This window comes from Epargyreus clarus, unplaced genomic scaffold (genome assembly GCF_041222505.1).
Source record: "Epargyreus clarus isolate Ecla_fem2 unplaced genomic scaffold, WU_Ecla_fem_2.2 ptg000026l, whole genome shotgun sequence".
NCBI classification, from domain to species: domain Eukaryota; kingdom Metazoa; phylum Arthropoda; class Insecta; order Lepidoptera; family Hesperiidae; genus Epargyreus; species Epargyreus clarus.
In genome coordinates, this window is record NW_027332233.1 from 13,980,518 (window position 1) to 13,996,376 (window position 15,859).

General features: G+C 33.5%; 1 protein-coding gene across 1 annotated transcript in view; it reads right to left on the reverse strand.

Annotated features, from left to right (window-relative positions):
- Positions 1-13,719, reverse strand: part of LOC140753081 (uncharacterized) — a 28,111-nt gene extending 14,392 nt beyond the window's left edge. Inside the window, exons 1-6 of the mRNA XM_073087458.1 lie at positions 13,562-13,719; positions 12,843-13,082; positions 5,762-5,935; positions 5,368-5,522; positions 4,535-4,677; positions 1,559-1,686 (exon numbers count right to left, since the gene is read on the reverse strand). Coding sequence (XP_072943559.1) covers positions 1,559-1,686; positions 4,535-4,677; positions 5,368-5,522; positions 5,762-5,935; positions 12,843-13,082; positions 13,562-13,660 — 939 coding nt within the window. The 5' untranslated portion in view covers positions 13,661-13,719. The remainder of the gene's footprint in view (positions 1-1,558; positions 1,687-4,534; positions 4,678-5,367; positions 5,523-5,761; positions 5,936-12,842; positions 13,083-13,561) is intronic.
- Between the last annotated feature and the right edge of the window lie 2,140 nt (positions 13,720-15,859).

A 15,859-nucleotide genomic window follows, 5' to 3' on the forward strand; every position in this document is an offset into this window, starting at 1 on the left:
CAAATATTTGCACTTTGCCATTTGGTGTCGGTTTTTAGGCGCACATCAAAGCGTTCAAACTTCAAATATGCGCGGAGCCTGCTACACATGCGCCAAGTCCAGTTGCTAGGAAACCATGATATGAGTGACAGCTTAAAAGTTTAAACAAATAAGTGTTCAAATGTGTGAGCACATTTTTTTCAAATATTTGTTTATGTGTGGCAAGGGCCTTACAAACATTCTCACTCTGACTTACATGTCTACAATCACGGTCTCATACATAGGTACACATTACACACACGCAAATCGGTATTCCTAAGGCGCATGCCTGTCAAAACCTTTTGTATTAAAATAATATAATAATAATTAATATTTAAAGTAATAAATTCTGTAATAGTTACCCGACTAGAAGGTAATGTTTTTTTAGAACGTACTTACGTGTATAAGTATGTATGTGTCATTGCTTGGGACAAACGGATTCTAATATAATATAAGTTATCTTTGGATTCGTCTAAATTGAGGGAATAACATGTAGTATATAAAATGTTCGTATAGGTGCCCATAATTACTCTTTCTATATTTTAAAAATAATCAAAACCTTAAGTGCATGTTTCGATGGGTATTAAACCCTATACCTATCAAAAAGATACCTATCAAAAATTAATCCTTATCCAAAATAACATTTGCTTTTTATAGTATGTTATTTAGTCGACTAGTTCAGAACATATTGTAGGTATAATATTTTACAGAATCAATAAAAGGATGTACCTATGCGCGAAAAGTCGTTTTACAATGGATTAACTAAATCTTATAAACTCATTGATTAGAAATTGTAACTGTTTTAATTTAGATTAAAAAAAAGTTACATTTTTTAAACGTGAAGTCAGGTAAACAGGGTACAGATATTCCGTTACAAAGAGTTAGAATCTAATCATTTTTGGCGATACGAAGGTCACAGGGTCATCTAGTAACCTATATTTTTAAGCATTCAAGTTTAATTTTATATTTTTTCTCGAGTTTTATATTCTTTTATCGCATTGTAGTGCAAATAATTGTTTTTTCTTCTTATTTATAATTTGTAATTTGCAATAAGCTGATCGGATTCTACTTAAATCACCGATTCTAGGTCCAGGAAGATCTTTAAAACAGGTCTTCGAGAAGGTTCTGTCGTGTGTTATTAATTATAAGAAATTTATACATAACTGACCATGTCTAGAATTTTCCTTTAGACAAATAAGCCTAGTAGGTATCTGTTAATGGACTATAATAGGAAGAACTAACTATAAACGTATTTTCTTTGTCCTCTTATAAACGTCAAAAAATCACACAACAAAGGCACGTGTACGTAATCCTGATATTAAAATATAATTTAATATTAACATCTTAGTTTTTTCATAATGATCGCATATACAAAAACTAAGAACTTGTTTTGTTACTTTTTTATGCATCAAAAAAGTCACAGGACATGCTCAAATTTAATATAAATGTTAATATAATCATTTAAATATTCCGATAATTGCGTTTACATCTTTTGTATGGGGCGTTAGAATTTTATGAGGCTCAAATTTTGGAGACGTACCTTTATCCCTTCATCCAGCAAAGCCCTTACAACACTGGCACCAATGCCGGCCGCACCTCCAGTAATCAAAACTACTTTATCCTTAACTTCGAACATTCTTTTGAAACGAAAACTGCTTCTATCGGTTACTCAACTAGCAATATTTACAATTACATTGATAAGATAATTCTATATTTTTACATACATTAGGCGATCACTGATTTTATATTGTACTATCCGCGTTGGCGGAATAAAACAGAATGATAATGTCCGGGCAATAAGTTGCTCAGATTATTCACAAATTCCTTAGTGTTCTTTTGTACCTACATAGTGCACCAAGGTAATGGCCAAGGCGACGACAATGGCAAGTTTGCAAGAGGAGTCAATAATAACGATCACGGTAATTGATAATAGAGATGTACGTTCTATGTTTACAGTTCTACTTCTTCCTTAATCATACATACTATAGATAATATAAAGTCTGTTTGCTTGTGCCGTCTATATCACTAGAAACATGATCTGATAGATATATGATCATTTCCTTTTGTATATAAATTTCTGCTTGACCAGGTTTTTGAACACGTTACGACGAAAGCTCGGGCGATATGGGATCTTTGATTCACTTATTTTAGATGGTTACGTCAGTGATCTTTTTTTGTAAAATAGTAAGTTCTAATTCCAATGTTTACGTAAGCATACGTATTTTATGATTTTGTAATAGGTAGTTGAAAATGTTTGTCTACACTAATATTATAAAGAGGAAAACTTTGTTTGTTTGTTTGGTTGTAATGAATAGGATCAAAAACTACTGGACCGATTTTTAAAATTCTTTCACCATTCGAAAGCTACATTATCTACGAGTAACATAGGCTATATTTTATATGAATATGAAATATATTTGATAAATAGATTTTGAGGCAGTACAAAGTTTGCCGGGTCAGCTAGTAAATTATATAAATGTAAAGTAGCAATGACTTCGTAGTCTTTGCGATAATACTATAGACAATAAAGAATATTTAATAACTATATATAGTTATAACGGTTTATAACTATTATATCATCTAATAAGGATAATGGGAAACTGTTATCAAATTATTGCATTGTCATCAGTCTGCGATACGTGTGCAAGGTTTTAAACTAATCATTTGTGGAAATTGGTGAAAATTGAGCTCAAAGATTCCGTTACATACATAGATACAACCCAAGCTAATAAAAGCGTATTAAAACAGATTTGCGAAGTAAGAAATATTTCTATTTTTTTCTAATTTTTATCTAAGAAATTCAATAGGTTTTGTATCATTATATATAACGCCTAATAAAAAGTTATCTTATAAAGATAATATCATATCAAAACTTGCTATCATGATAGTAATTATAGCATTATAAAATGTTCATCATATCGATCTGATATGCAAAGGATATTTGATCTCCAGCCCGATAAATTTTGTAAATGAAATGATAACCAACGTATCCATCTTTAAATAATTACATTTCGAGCGTTACCAGCGATTAAGCAAGCACCATATATTTAAATATTGCGATCAAATAATCCGAAGGAATAATGACAACCTTGTAAAGCTATTGGTGAGACGCAAAGTAGAAGGTAAAGAACCACACCAAATGGAGACACTAGCAAGGCAATACATCAGGCCACTGACAGCAATATTTGGAAAAAAGATTTTACTTTCAGCATAATATAAGTACAATAAATCAGACAATTAGTGGATATGGCCATACCTATGAGGCAATGACATTAGGTAATACATCTATGCTATGAGGTAAAAAATATAAAATTACACAATTTTATAAAACATATTTTGATAATTACAAAATTTTGTTTCAAAAATTTGTTGTAATTAGTTGGTAAACTTTACCCACTTAGGCAACTTTGCTACTGCTTAATTTGAAGGCGGTTGTTGTCATTCATTAAAACTTGCACAAGCATAATTATTATTACTATTCTAATAATAATTATGCTTGTGTCATATTATTATTTCCGGTTATATAATTAGATGGTCTAAAATAGTGTTGTTTCGTTTTTTCCCGTAAATTTTGTAGGAAATTACTAAGGGATTAAATTCAGGTTTCCAATACTATATATTGCATACAAAAAGGAGGACAGACAAAAATAGATAAAAGTTGTATTACATTCGTGCATGGACTGTAGAGAGGTAAGGTGTACAATTTTTAGGGTTCCGTCCCCAAAGGGTTAAATCGGAACCCTTTGGGTACTATATTACTAAGCCTCCGCTGTCTGTACGACTGTCACAGGACTCTATAAAAAAAAGAACTTCGAATAGATGGCGTTACTTGCTACATTTATATCGACACTGTATATTCCAAAAATAAAAATAATGAACATTTGGTGGGTCGGAAGCGTCCATGTGAGAGTACGACTCGTACTTAGCAAATTATTATGTGTAAAAGTGTCCGTCGAAAATTGTTAAATTAGTATGGCGGTAGTGTAGCAAAAGGGTAAATTAAAAAAAGCGCCAAAAATATTTACGAAAGGGGTCTATCACCTTTGCATGACCTTTGAGGGCTGAAGGTCATTGCAATGCGGTTTGTCCACATACTATGTCCATCTTTATTATTAGCTATTTAGAAGTAAGTATTTTAAGAAGAACATTAGCTATTAATAGTTTCCGAATATTTAATGAAACACAGATAGGTTACCAAAGCAATTTTAATGCCCATCAATGTTAATATATCTAAAACCATTTACATAAATATATAATTATAGTGTGTAACTTATTATATTATAGCTACATAGAAAAAATATCGCCAAATAGTATAGAATTACCTTTTATATAATTAGACGAATACCGTTATTATTAATATCTATTAAATGTTTGACTATTAGAGTGTGATATTTGAGTAGATTGAGTATTAAAACGGACGTAAGAAAAAACGTTTGTAAGATTTAACGTTAGCAATAAAAAATCTATATCGATAATGGTGGAATCGACCATCAGGAGAACACAGTTTTTTAATAAAACACATGAGCAGACAGAAGATCGTAGGCCTTCTTGACTGTGGTAGTGATGTCCTTTACCGGCTCGTCGTGGGTCGCGAGCCAGGAGGAACCACTTTCACCTTGCTTGTAGGCATCGATGACTCCACGAGCCGCCGATTCAGGACTGAAATACATAGAGACGGTTTTATAAATATCATTTTATATAACATAGTAGTAGCAAACGAGCTTGCAGTCCACCTGATGGTAAGTGGCTGCTTGCCAATGGACATCTGTAACCCTCTATTAGATTGCTATGTGAGCTCCGCCACAGATGCACTGCTACCCCTAAAAACTAAGTTGGAATGCCTTCGAAAAGTATGTCTCCCGTAAAATCCCTTTTCAAAACAGAACACAGCAGCGCCTAGCACTGGGCAAAAATAGGTGACAGGTTGATCCAGAGCAAACTGATTTCGTCCTGTAGAATAGAAAGACAACCAGGACACAAAATTCTAGTAAATTCTTTCCTTCTCCGTTTAGTCCTAGTAACAACATGTTTGTATCTTGAGTAGCGGTGTCATAATCAGCATCAATTACAATCTTAGAAAAACCATTAACCTTGGAGACACTTAAAAGCAATATTAATTCGAATAAAAAAGTATAGTATACATTTTTGAATTCAAATTAATTTTATGGCGTCGTCTAAATCTAGTATGTATCCGGAATAATAATTTTCTGAATACAACGGCATAATAATACGGCACTTAAACATTTCAAAATCTTTTCCTATAATTATATTATTCTCCATTTTTTTACTTTTTTATTTATAATAACTATACATAAATATTTTCTATAATTTTGCCAATAACAAAATTACCTTTGGAGCTTGTACGCCCTGAGAGACTCCTTTAGTTCTCGCTCGTTTTCCTTGTCGAAACTTCCCAACTTTTCTGTAGACAGGAGTCCCGTGTCGGTAGCGCCAAAACAAACTGTTATAATACGGACACCTGTTCTTGTATAGTATCCAGGTAGCTGGAAACATAATAATAATAATTAGCCAAATGCAAGTGGATTCGCACGCGGAGGGTTCCATGCCACCTATGTTTTTATTATTTTTAGTATTTGTTAACATAACAGCCCTAGAAATAAATGCATTGTCAAAATTTGAACAGTCTACCTATTTCGGTTTAATAGATAAAACGAAATACGCCGAAAAGTAGCACTTTTTGTATGGCGACCCTCATTTATTTTCAAGATTATGCTACTCTCACCCCAAGACAATTGCTGAACTGCAAAACTGCGCTTTTAGTGCCGAAGTAAACTGGCAGTAGTGTGTCTTGATGAAGAGCAGCAATCGATGATATATTGATGATAGTCCCTCCTTTGCCGCCCATATCCTTTCTCATCATCTCCAGGGCTTTGAGAGTGCTGGTCACTAAAGCAGTCTGAAAAAATGTTCATATAATCTTATAGCGGATACCCACCCCTACGGACGACCACGGAAAGATTTGGACCGCACTAAATCTTTTACAACGGTGTCCAACCTCCAATCAATCGGTCTTGAGATTCGTCATATATTCAGAATCCAATTTATCATTCCAAAATAAAAGCGAGAGGTCACAACACACTTTGAAGTTACCAATTTGTGATGGATCTGACTCATCACTATGGTCTCGTCTGCGCTATGACAGATTATGGTGACACAGGTGGTTCATACTGTTTGTACATGCTAATCCCTGACATGGATGAAATTTAGTGAGTATCGACGAATGGCTATAACTTTACAGTACCTACATTTTTTATGGATTCGATAAGTGGCAAAGTTGTTAGTACCAACATTTATTTTTGTATAGTATAATAAATATATTTGTATATATTTAACACTTGTAGGTTTAAGGTTCTTCTAGAAGGGATATCACCACGCGTGTTTGGGATTCACAATCATCACAAATATACGGGCATCACAAAGGAAAGATGTTATCTATTCAACGCCTATATTTATTAAGTACCTGAATTTTAATTGAATTTCGACCATTGTGACGGGCGATTATTTAGTAATTAAGTAGGTATTTATACATGCATAATATTGGTAGATTACTGACTGTTACAACGAATTTTGTAAATATTATATTTTGAATCAAAATGTTTTTTTTTTCATTTTGAAATATATATAATATGGATACTTTTCTGTAGGAGTGTGGAAGTGATGATCGATTTGAAGAACGTCTGCATTGACCCATGATTATTCTCTATTGATAAACTCTACTATCTGACAAATAAATAAGATTAATAATATTTATGTTCAATTACTTACATAATATGCAATCGTATCATAATGTTAACTAGCGAGTCATATCTTCATAGCAATAATTCTATTAACGATGGGTTTTCCAATGTCTCTCACAATACATGTCTATGGTTTTTATTGCATTTTTCGTTTATTTAGGATATCAAGTACCTCCTCAATTTGTTTTATGAATGCTCAAAATATACGTATTATATCAATTATTTAAATTATTGCACAGAAATAATACACTTAATATTACTAACACTAATATACATTAACTCTAAAATTACAATAAATTGCAGAAAATCAGCTGCTAACAACCACGTAATCCAGTATACCTATAATTTAAAAAAAGAAGCAAATATTCTGAATAATAATAGTACCTATAACATTCCACTAAGCTTTTTAATATTGTAAGATATATTATGACTCGAGTAAACATATAATGGCACATTACTGTTAACTAGTCACATAAATTTCACAAGAGTAAAAAATAAATGGTTTTCATGAATTTCGTGCAAGTCATTTATAATTTTTTTTTATGTAAATATACCTACTAAGAAAAAGATATTTTCATTACATTTTATTTAATTATACATTATATATACCTATTTATTATTTTTGAGCGTTATTCAAGTTTAAACGTTTTTTATTTTTTCTTGAAAAGTTTTTTCTACCATGTTTTCAATGCCGTCGAATATGTATGGTTTAACGAAGGATATATTCAACCTCATGATAATTTATACTCCCAACAGATTAAGTACAAGAACACATGAAAAAATTAATGAACATTGACATACACATAATATATACTCAGTTTTAAATGACAGTAAAAAACGCAATAAATCTTATATATAAAATTCTCGTGTCACAATATTAGTTACCGTACTCTTCTTAAACTTTACCGATTTTCACCAAATGTTATATGTATATTCAGTAGATCTGAGAATGGGCTACTATCTATTTTCCATACCCCTAAGTGACGTACCCCTTATTAAGGGTTGTTCACCCTTAACATTTTTTTTATTTATATGGCAACAGAACGTGTGCCGGGTCAGCTAGTATGTCATAAAAACATCCCCGCGGATGGATACTATCAAACAACAACTAACAAAATATAATCTTTACAAGCACGTTATTAGTTTTATATGACGACTCACATTATAATTTGCTATCTAGCTTTTGGGCGGATGTAGTGCTCAACACTAATATATTTTGTTCAACTGTGTGTAAAGGTTTTCATGAGTTGAACTAGTGGGTCAAAACGGCTCACTAGTCACTAGTTCAACATTTCAACTAGAATCGCATACTAAACACCCATATCATATCTTGCCCGCCACCCTCAAGATATACACGGTTTGATACGAACTGGGTCCGAGTCCGTTTCCTGGTTAGTTCTGAGTTCTGAGCCTTGGTATTTATATATTCGTCATTTTGTATATCATGTCAACTGCAACATAGGAAATATCGTAGTGTGGGACGATGAGAAGAAAGCGTTATCTATATTTAAAGCCTTATATATTTAAGTACCATTATACGTGTTTCTTTCTTATTATCTTTATTACAAGCGATTTATATTTTAGTACCGTTCTTCAAAGTCATGCTTCAAAGTCATGCTGCTCATGTACATAATCATACAATGATTGTAATTATGATACCACTAGCAGAACTCGCGGCTTCGCTGGCGTAAAAAATATGATATGACATACAAATAACTGTAATTGTAAATTTGTATCTTTAAAAATTTTAACTATAAAATAGCATTATTATTTAATTAATAAAAAAATCTTTTACATATTTATTTTCGTCACTAAGTACCTAAATTGGTCAAGCTTTCTTCAGAAACATACACTAAAATTCGAATTAGTGGACTATAATGAAACTTCTTTAAAATATAAAGGAGAATGCCCATTCTTGGTACTGATTTTTGTCATGCGTCAAAATGAAAGTAATATTAAAATTATTTATTGTTTTTTTTACATAGTTTGTCGATCAGAATAGTTTCTTTGAACAGGGGGGTTCCATTTAAGATAAAATAAGACGAAATGTTGATTGTTGTTCTTAAAAATTAAAATGGCGGTATTTTATACTCGGAATTCATTATTTTAGGTTTTTAGGATTATTTTAGGTTGTTTTACCTACTACCTTTAAAAGTAAATGGAATATGTTAATCGAACTACATTATAGGTACCTACTATCAGTTAAAACCGACCATCAATCTATCGTCGGATATTTTCGATTTTGAGTTTATGTAACATTTCGGTAAATAACTTCAGAACCCGGGTACTGATCTAAAAAATAATTATTGGTGGTAGTATTTGGTTAATTATACATCGTCCATAACAAGTTTCAATTTGATGCAACTCTGGACGGCGGTCCATACTTTCATGGGCATTGTCCTTTGATGTAGGAGACAATAATAATTACTTACACTATTCCATAGGAATCATCCATGTTATTCTCTGACCCATATCCCTTGATATGTGAAAAGCGAAACACAAACGTGTACATGGGAATCGTATGGCAACTGGTTGGTGGCAATATGGCAAATTGTTAACGCACTAAAACCCTCTCTCAGAACTTTTGGTTAAGGTTTAGCTTAAGGTATGCGGCCTCACATACAGTGGTTCTTTCCAGGGTTGCTGGCTGAGCGGTTAAAGCTCCCATTCTTGCTGCCCGCAACCCAAGAAGTCCTTTAGTCTCTTACGACAGGCAGGGGATACTGTAACCATGTTCTAGCCCAAAATTTTAATCCAAGATTTTTCTGTCTGTCATACCCCACCGCAGGGAAAAAATGTCGGCAAGCAGTGTATCCAAAGTGGTTGCGATGTATTCAGTATACCAGTATGTGGCCCATGTGAATAGAATTACGCATTATCATATATGAAATTTGCACCCGTCCACGTTGTCGTGTAGTTGTGCTTACGTGTAAATAGACCCTATCTGAAATTTTACGTTTCTGACTTGGAACGTATAAGATTCCCGTATAATATATTTAACACTTATTTTACCTCCTTAGTGGAATTTCAAAAGCATTCCTATGTACATATGTATCAATAAATAGCAATATTCATTAGCAAGTTTCTGAAAGCTAATGTTCAACACCAGCGGTCGGCAAGCCGTGACCCACGAGTGGCGTGTGGCCCGCGACTCTCCCTTGTGGCCCGCGGGTCTACGCGTTATTAAAAAACCGTTGCTCAGCACTTCAGCACGCACAATACATTCCCATGTTAAAAAAAATGTTACGACGGCCCGTGGAATATCGCCCTACACTAAACGTCTCAGCACTCTGTTCTTTTTCCAAACACGCCAAAGAAGTATAGGTAACTTCAATAACGGTTTTTAGAGTAACTTTCTTTACTTATAGTACCCTAATGGGGTTGATTGTTGAGTAGCCAAAAAAGCTGAAACAGGTGTGTAAACAGAAAGGCATAGGTACTGCATACACCATTTTATAGCCGTCTTAAGGGTAGATCTAAAAAAAACATTGACTCAGATACTTCATTGTGTCTAATAATAATTTTCGTAGTATTTCCTTCCAAATTAACGGATTATAAAAAAAGTTCTTACCCCTATTTAACGACCTTAAGGATTAAAAACTTTATGTTTCAAAAACGGACAAATATGTATTAGGTAGGTATATTATTTACAATCAGAAAGCTAAATATTAAGTTTCATAGACTTTGCTTCATAATCGGCTTACTTCCAAACACACTTTTTCACACACATTTCCCACTCAAACGTAAATTTTCCATAATTTATGTTACAAAAGTTCTATCAGTGCCAACCAGGAAGCCAATTGCTAATTTTTACAGCCTTTGCTTCCAAATTTGCGGTTTTTAAAATAAAGTTGCATCCCCTATTAAACGACCATAAGGGTTGATTTTCCAAAAACGGTGAAATAAGTGTGCTATTTTTTTCAATCAGAAAACCGAATACCAAATTTCATAGACTTTGCTTCAAAATCTGCAGACTTCTAAACGAAATTTCTACCCCTATTTTACCTTCTTAAGGGTAGATTTTCCATAAACGGTGTTAAGATACTCTATTATTTCGAAACCAACCTCCAACTAAAACCAAAATAACCAGAAAGCTAAAATCATATTTTTACAGTCCTTGTTTCCAAATTAACTTATTTTAAAATAAAGTCCCATTTCCTATTAAAGGACCCTAAAAATTTATTTTCCAAAAACGGTAAACTAGTATCCTATTATATTCAATCAAAAAGCCGAATATCAATTTTCGTAGAATTTACCTCAAAATCTGCGGACTTCTAAACGAAGATAGTTTACCCTCTAACTACCCCTACAAACTACCCCTAGTTCACCCTCTATAGGGTAGATATTTCATTAATGATGTTAAAAAAGTTCTATCATTTCCAACCAGAAAGCTAAATGCGAATTTTTGCAGTCCTAGCTTCCAAATTAACGGATTTAAGTAAAAACCTTGGTTAATACGTTTTAAACGTATCTTTTCGCTTTTATATATATAGATTGTGTACCTACTTATCTTCAGTATCTCTCATCTTAATGGTTATTTTGCTCGTATACATAATAAATAAATATAGCATAGGTATAGCTGTCAAGCACATAGGCTGATAAAATATCAGACTGCGTCACTGGCAGATTTTGATACTAGTAGAAACTTCCTGCTCGCACAGATTTATTATGCATTTCTTTTAAGTGTTTCAAGACAACCAGTTTTCTTTGAAAAGTTTTTAAGTACAATATAATGTACAATGGCTGACAACACTTGTTGTTCTTATAAGTATTAGGGCATATTATTCCTCATTAGAACCGGTGAAGATCAAAAGACTACTTCGCCATGCCTGTCCATTTCGAATTGAGGGTGAGCGGCCAAACAGTAATCAGTACCGAATGTTTTCAATCGCACAAAATAAAACTATTTTAATCTAATGATAATATTCCGTACAAACAACCTAACGTCCCCTTCTAAGCACGGAAGTACACATGAAAAGTCACAAGGGGTCACCTATCGACGTAATGACCGCGTCCGATGTTGCTACTACCTACTAATTAAAATATTTATGTAAATTTGCCAATTCATTCATAGCATTGACAATTCATAACAATTTATATGCGAAAAAATTTAGTATCATAGTATCGTGTCTTATTAATAGCTAATCATCTAAAAATAGGTATATATATACCTACGCAACAAATATTTTATTACACATTAAATATATTTATATACTCTGTTGCTTGTTTTATAAATAAATTTGTCTCAAAAGCATGGTTCGTATCGCAAAATTTTCCATGCCTTTGATTTTGATGAAATTTGATTGACTAATCAAAGATGTACTAGAATCGAGGACATCTAGTAAAAATAAAAATGAAAATGGGAATGTTATGCTCTTTGCATTATAAGCGAGCTCCTGGGCATTTCCAATCAGATCAGTAAAGGGAACCTATCCAACTATCAGGCATTAAAGTCTACAACTGATGTTAGCCCGTCAAAAGAAGGGTGGTTTTGTCCCCACCGTTTCTGCCGTAGCAGAACTTCCTAAGAAGACGCACCGTTAGCGACAACAATAGCGCGATGACAAATTTATTAATAGATTCACGCACGTGTCTATATGAGGTAATGTCACGGTATAATTAAAGTACCTTTTTCTTTTTTCTTTTCGAGGGTGAAACCTTCAAAAGGTACCCGACGACGTGGGAGCGACGCCGGGTTATGTGGGATTTTTACCGCACTAAAACCCCTCGGTGGCCGTCCTCAGTGCTTGGTGGAGAACTCCGGGATCTCCAACGGAACACAACCGGAGTTCTCCAAGCGCGATGCCCGGATCGGTCTCTGCCCTGGGGGAGCGTTCGCTCCTCCCACAACATCTGGTGATTACGACGGTATGCAACCACACATACCGCCGTCCTTCCCGGGGTAGCATACTGGACGGTTCGAGCTCCCACTCTTGCCGTCCGCAACCCCGGAAGCCCCCTTTTAGTCGTCTCTTACGACAGGCAGGGGATACCATAGCCTTATTCTAGTCCCGGAACTACAGGGACAATAATTAAAGTATCTACATTAAAGGGAATTTTACTTACCACATTTACTTCTATAGCTTTCTTGTAAACGTTAATACTATCGTTCATTATACCAGCGTTGTTTATTACTACATCAATCGAACCATTTTCGTCCAAAACTGTTTTGTATGCTCCAAAAAGCTGCTTCTCATCAGTAACATCGCATTTTATAAATTTCACATGATTGGTGCCATATTTTGAGTTCAGGTCTTCCTGTAGTGACAACCCTGCATTCTCGTTGACATCTAATGCAGCTACGAACTGTAAATATATTTTTTTAAAAGTAGGTACCTACCTCTAGTACCTCTAGGCCACTCGACTTTGGTCGTGCCACTACCCCAACTTTTATTTCTGGCTTTTTAATAGTATTATTGTAGTCTTCTAATTATTTAAGTATTACGGGTCTCCCCCCATAGGGGAGGTCTGGGGCACATTATACTACGGTGCTTCAATGTATAAACTATTAAAACAATAATGTCTCCTCCTTAAAAGATGTTCTCTGATAGTTAATAATAATAAACTTTATTAAAGTAAAATCGACTGCCTTTATATATCTGACTTTTTTATTTTTGTACTAAATTTTAAAATGCAAATCAAAAATAGCTACCTAATAATTGTGAAATTTACTAAAAATATCTACTACCGTTATAATAACTTACTACATCAAATACATTTATTTTTCATTATATTATTCAACAAAAAACATTCAGTGACTATTTTAATAATATATTTTTACGTACCTTTGCCCCTTCATTAAGTAATAACTTCACGACCAAAGCTCCTATGCCGGTAGCCGCTCCCGTTATGAAAACCACTTTATTTTTTATATCATGTGCCATTTTTATCAGAAGCGACTGCTTAGCGCCAATTAGCGAGAACTTATAACGTTTTGCAACTTTATATCTACTTAGACTCACTCACACATGTATAAATTATTTACTTCTCCAAGTGAAAGATGACGTGTTGTGAGCGCTTGAGAAGGACGGACGACGGCATTACATTGCAGATGTATGTTTACTATAAGATAGAAGACCTGTTCTCTTAGGACTTGTGTTTACAGATGGTAATGGTAATGGGCAGTAACGACCACTTACCATCAGATAGATTGTATAAAAAAATACTTGTTTGCTACATTAATCTTATAAAAATCTCAAGCTCGCTTTTCATGGATGTTATGAGTGCGGAGTCCTGATAAAGTCCTGAAAGTACGCAACTGCGTCTGTCTGGGAAGTCATTAATTTACGATGTCTCCAACATACACAGACAAGGCTGTGACGACAGCCAAATAGTTCAAAAACTAAAAATACCTACAGGTATAAGGGCGATCTTTTCCCAACAATGATCTTATGAACATATCATTGTTGCATGGACTTCATGTCCGTTTTTTTTAACACTTCCTACATGTATAATTTACCAATATTGGAGCTTTCGTCTCGACTGCACATGAATATACGTAAATAAGAACACCCTGCCCCATAGAAGCCTGAATTTGTGGTGCAGATATCTGCCTAGGGATCGAACCCGGAACCTTGTGACAGTAGTAAGACGCCTTTTGTTGATTTTTTGTTTTAAGACAACCGGAGAAGCCAGTTAATGTTAACCCGTGCTAGTAAATATGAACCTATATAATTATTATCAGATCGCCTAGGTATATTATGTCCAAATAAAACGTATAACAACATAGGTACGTGTTTCCTTTCACCTATTTGGTCACATCTCAGAAGTACACAAATAATTGTGTTATTAACTAAATCCATTATTTGTTAAAAATATGATAGGTTATATAATATATAACTATTTGCCTTTGAACGTAGCATTATAATTACCTATGACCTGTACCTAATAACTCTGGAACCGTTATAGATAGACAATTGTTTTTTTTTTTTTTTTTTTTTTATAGAGAATGTAATATAACGGTGGCCGGTATAACAAAAAATACTAAAATATATTTTATATATTTGAACCTGACGCTAAAGCAGACGTGCTACCTCATGGAAAGTAGTTAATGTCGCCTATGGACATTTGCAACACCAGAGGAGTCGCCAATTCATCGCCGGCTTTGAAGGAAAAATAAATAAAAATAGAATATATAAGTCTCCATCATATATTAGTAAAGATTACTCTCTCCTAACAAAAAAATGTAACCAGTGTTGACAACTGATGAAATTTTCTCTGTCATCTATTTTTTGTTTGAAAAATATGTTGCATTATACAGCATAATATATAGCATAGGTTCTAGAGCATTTACGAATGAAACAATATTTTTCCACAGTTTTTCTTCGATTTGGTGTTGTTTTTGCATCACTTAATTGCACATTGTTCCGCGTAAATTACACCATGACAGTGGGAGACGTAATGGGAAGACAGTCAGCCATTTTACGTATGTGTCTGCCATTTGTGGCTTCCCTCAATTACAAAGAGGTGAGATATATTTACTAATCTATGGTCCCCATACAACAAACCTGTATTTTTCATCATTTTTCAAATTAACTGTTGAATCGTAGTAGGGACACAATTTTTTGCAATCTATTTCCTACTAAAACGGCTATTATACATTACTAAAAATAAAAAAATAATGAACATTTTGATGGTACGTAAGCCTGCATGTGCGAGTTCAACTCGTACTTGGCCAATTATTTTTATAAAGAAACAACTATTATCATAAGTCGTAATAGTTGAAACCTTTTCTAAACTTTTGGATTATCCTTTTCTTAATTTTCATTCATTTGAGTTTTCCCGGTTAAAAACCATCGTGCATAAAATCATAGTGTTATAGACGAAAATTCCAAACAAAGAGTATGGTCGAAAAGCCATAAATAAAAAAAATATTAAGGTGTAATTTAAGTTTGAGAAATAATTGTTTTATATTTAGTCGGGTTAAAATTAATTCAATTAATTCGACTCATATTTGACTAAATATAAGATATTATTATTATTATACATGGATTATTGATAAAATAAAAGTCCAACTAAGGAATCGTCAAAAAAATCCTACAAAAATAGAATAAGAAAGTATTTAATTTAGTAACTCATAGTTA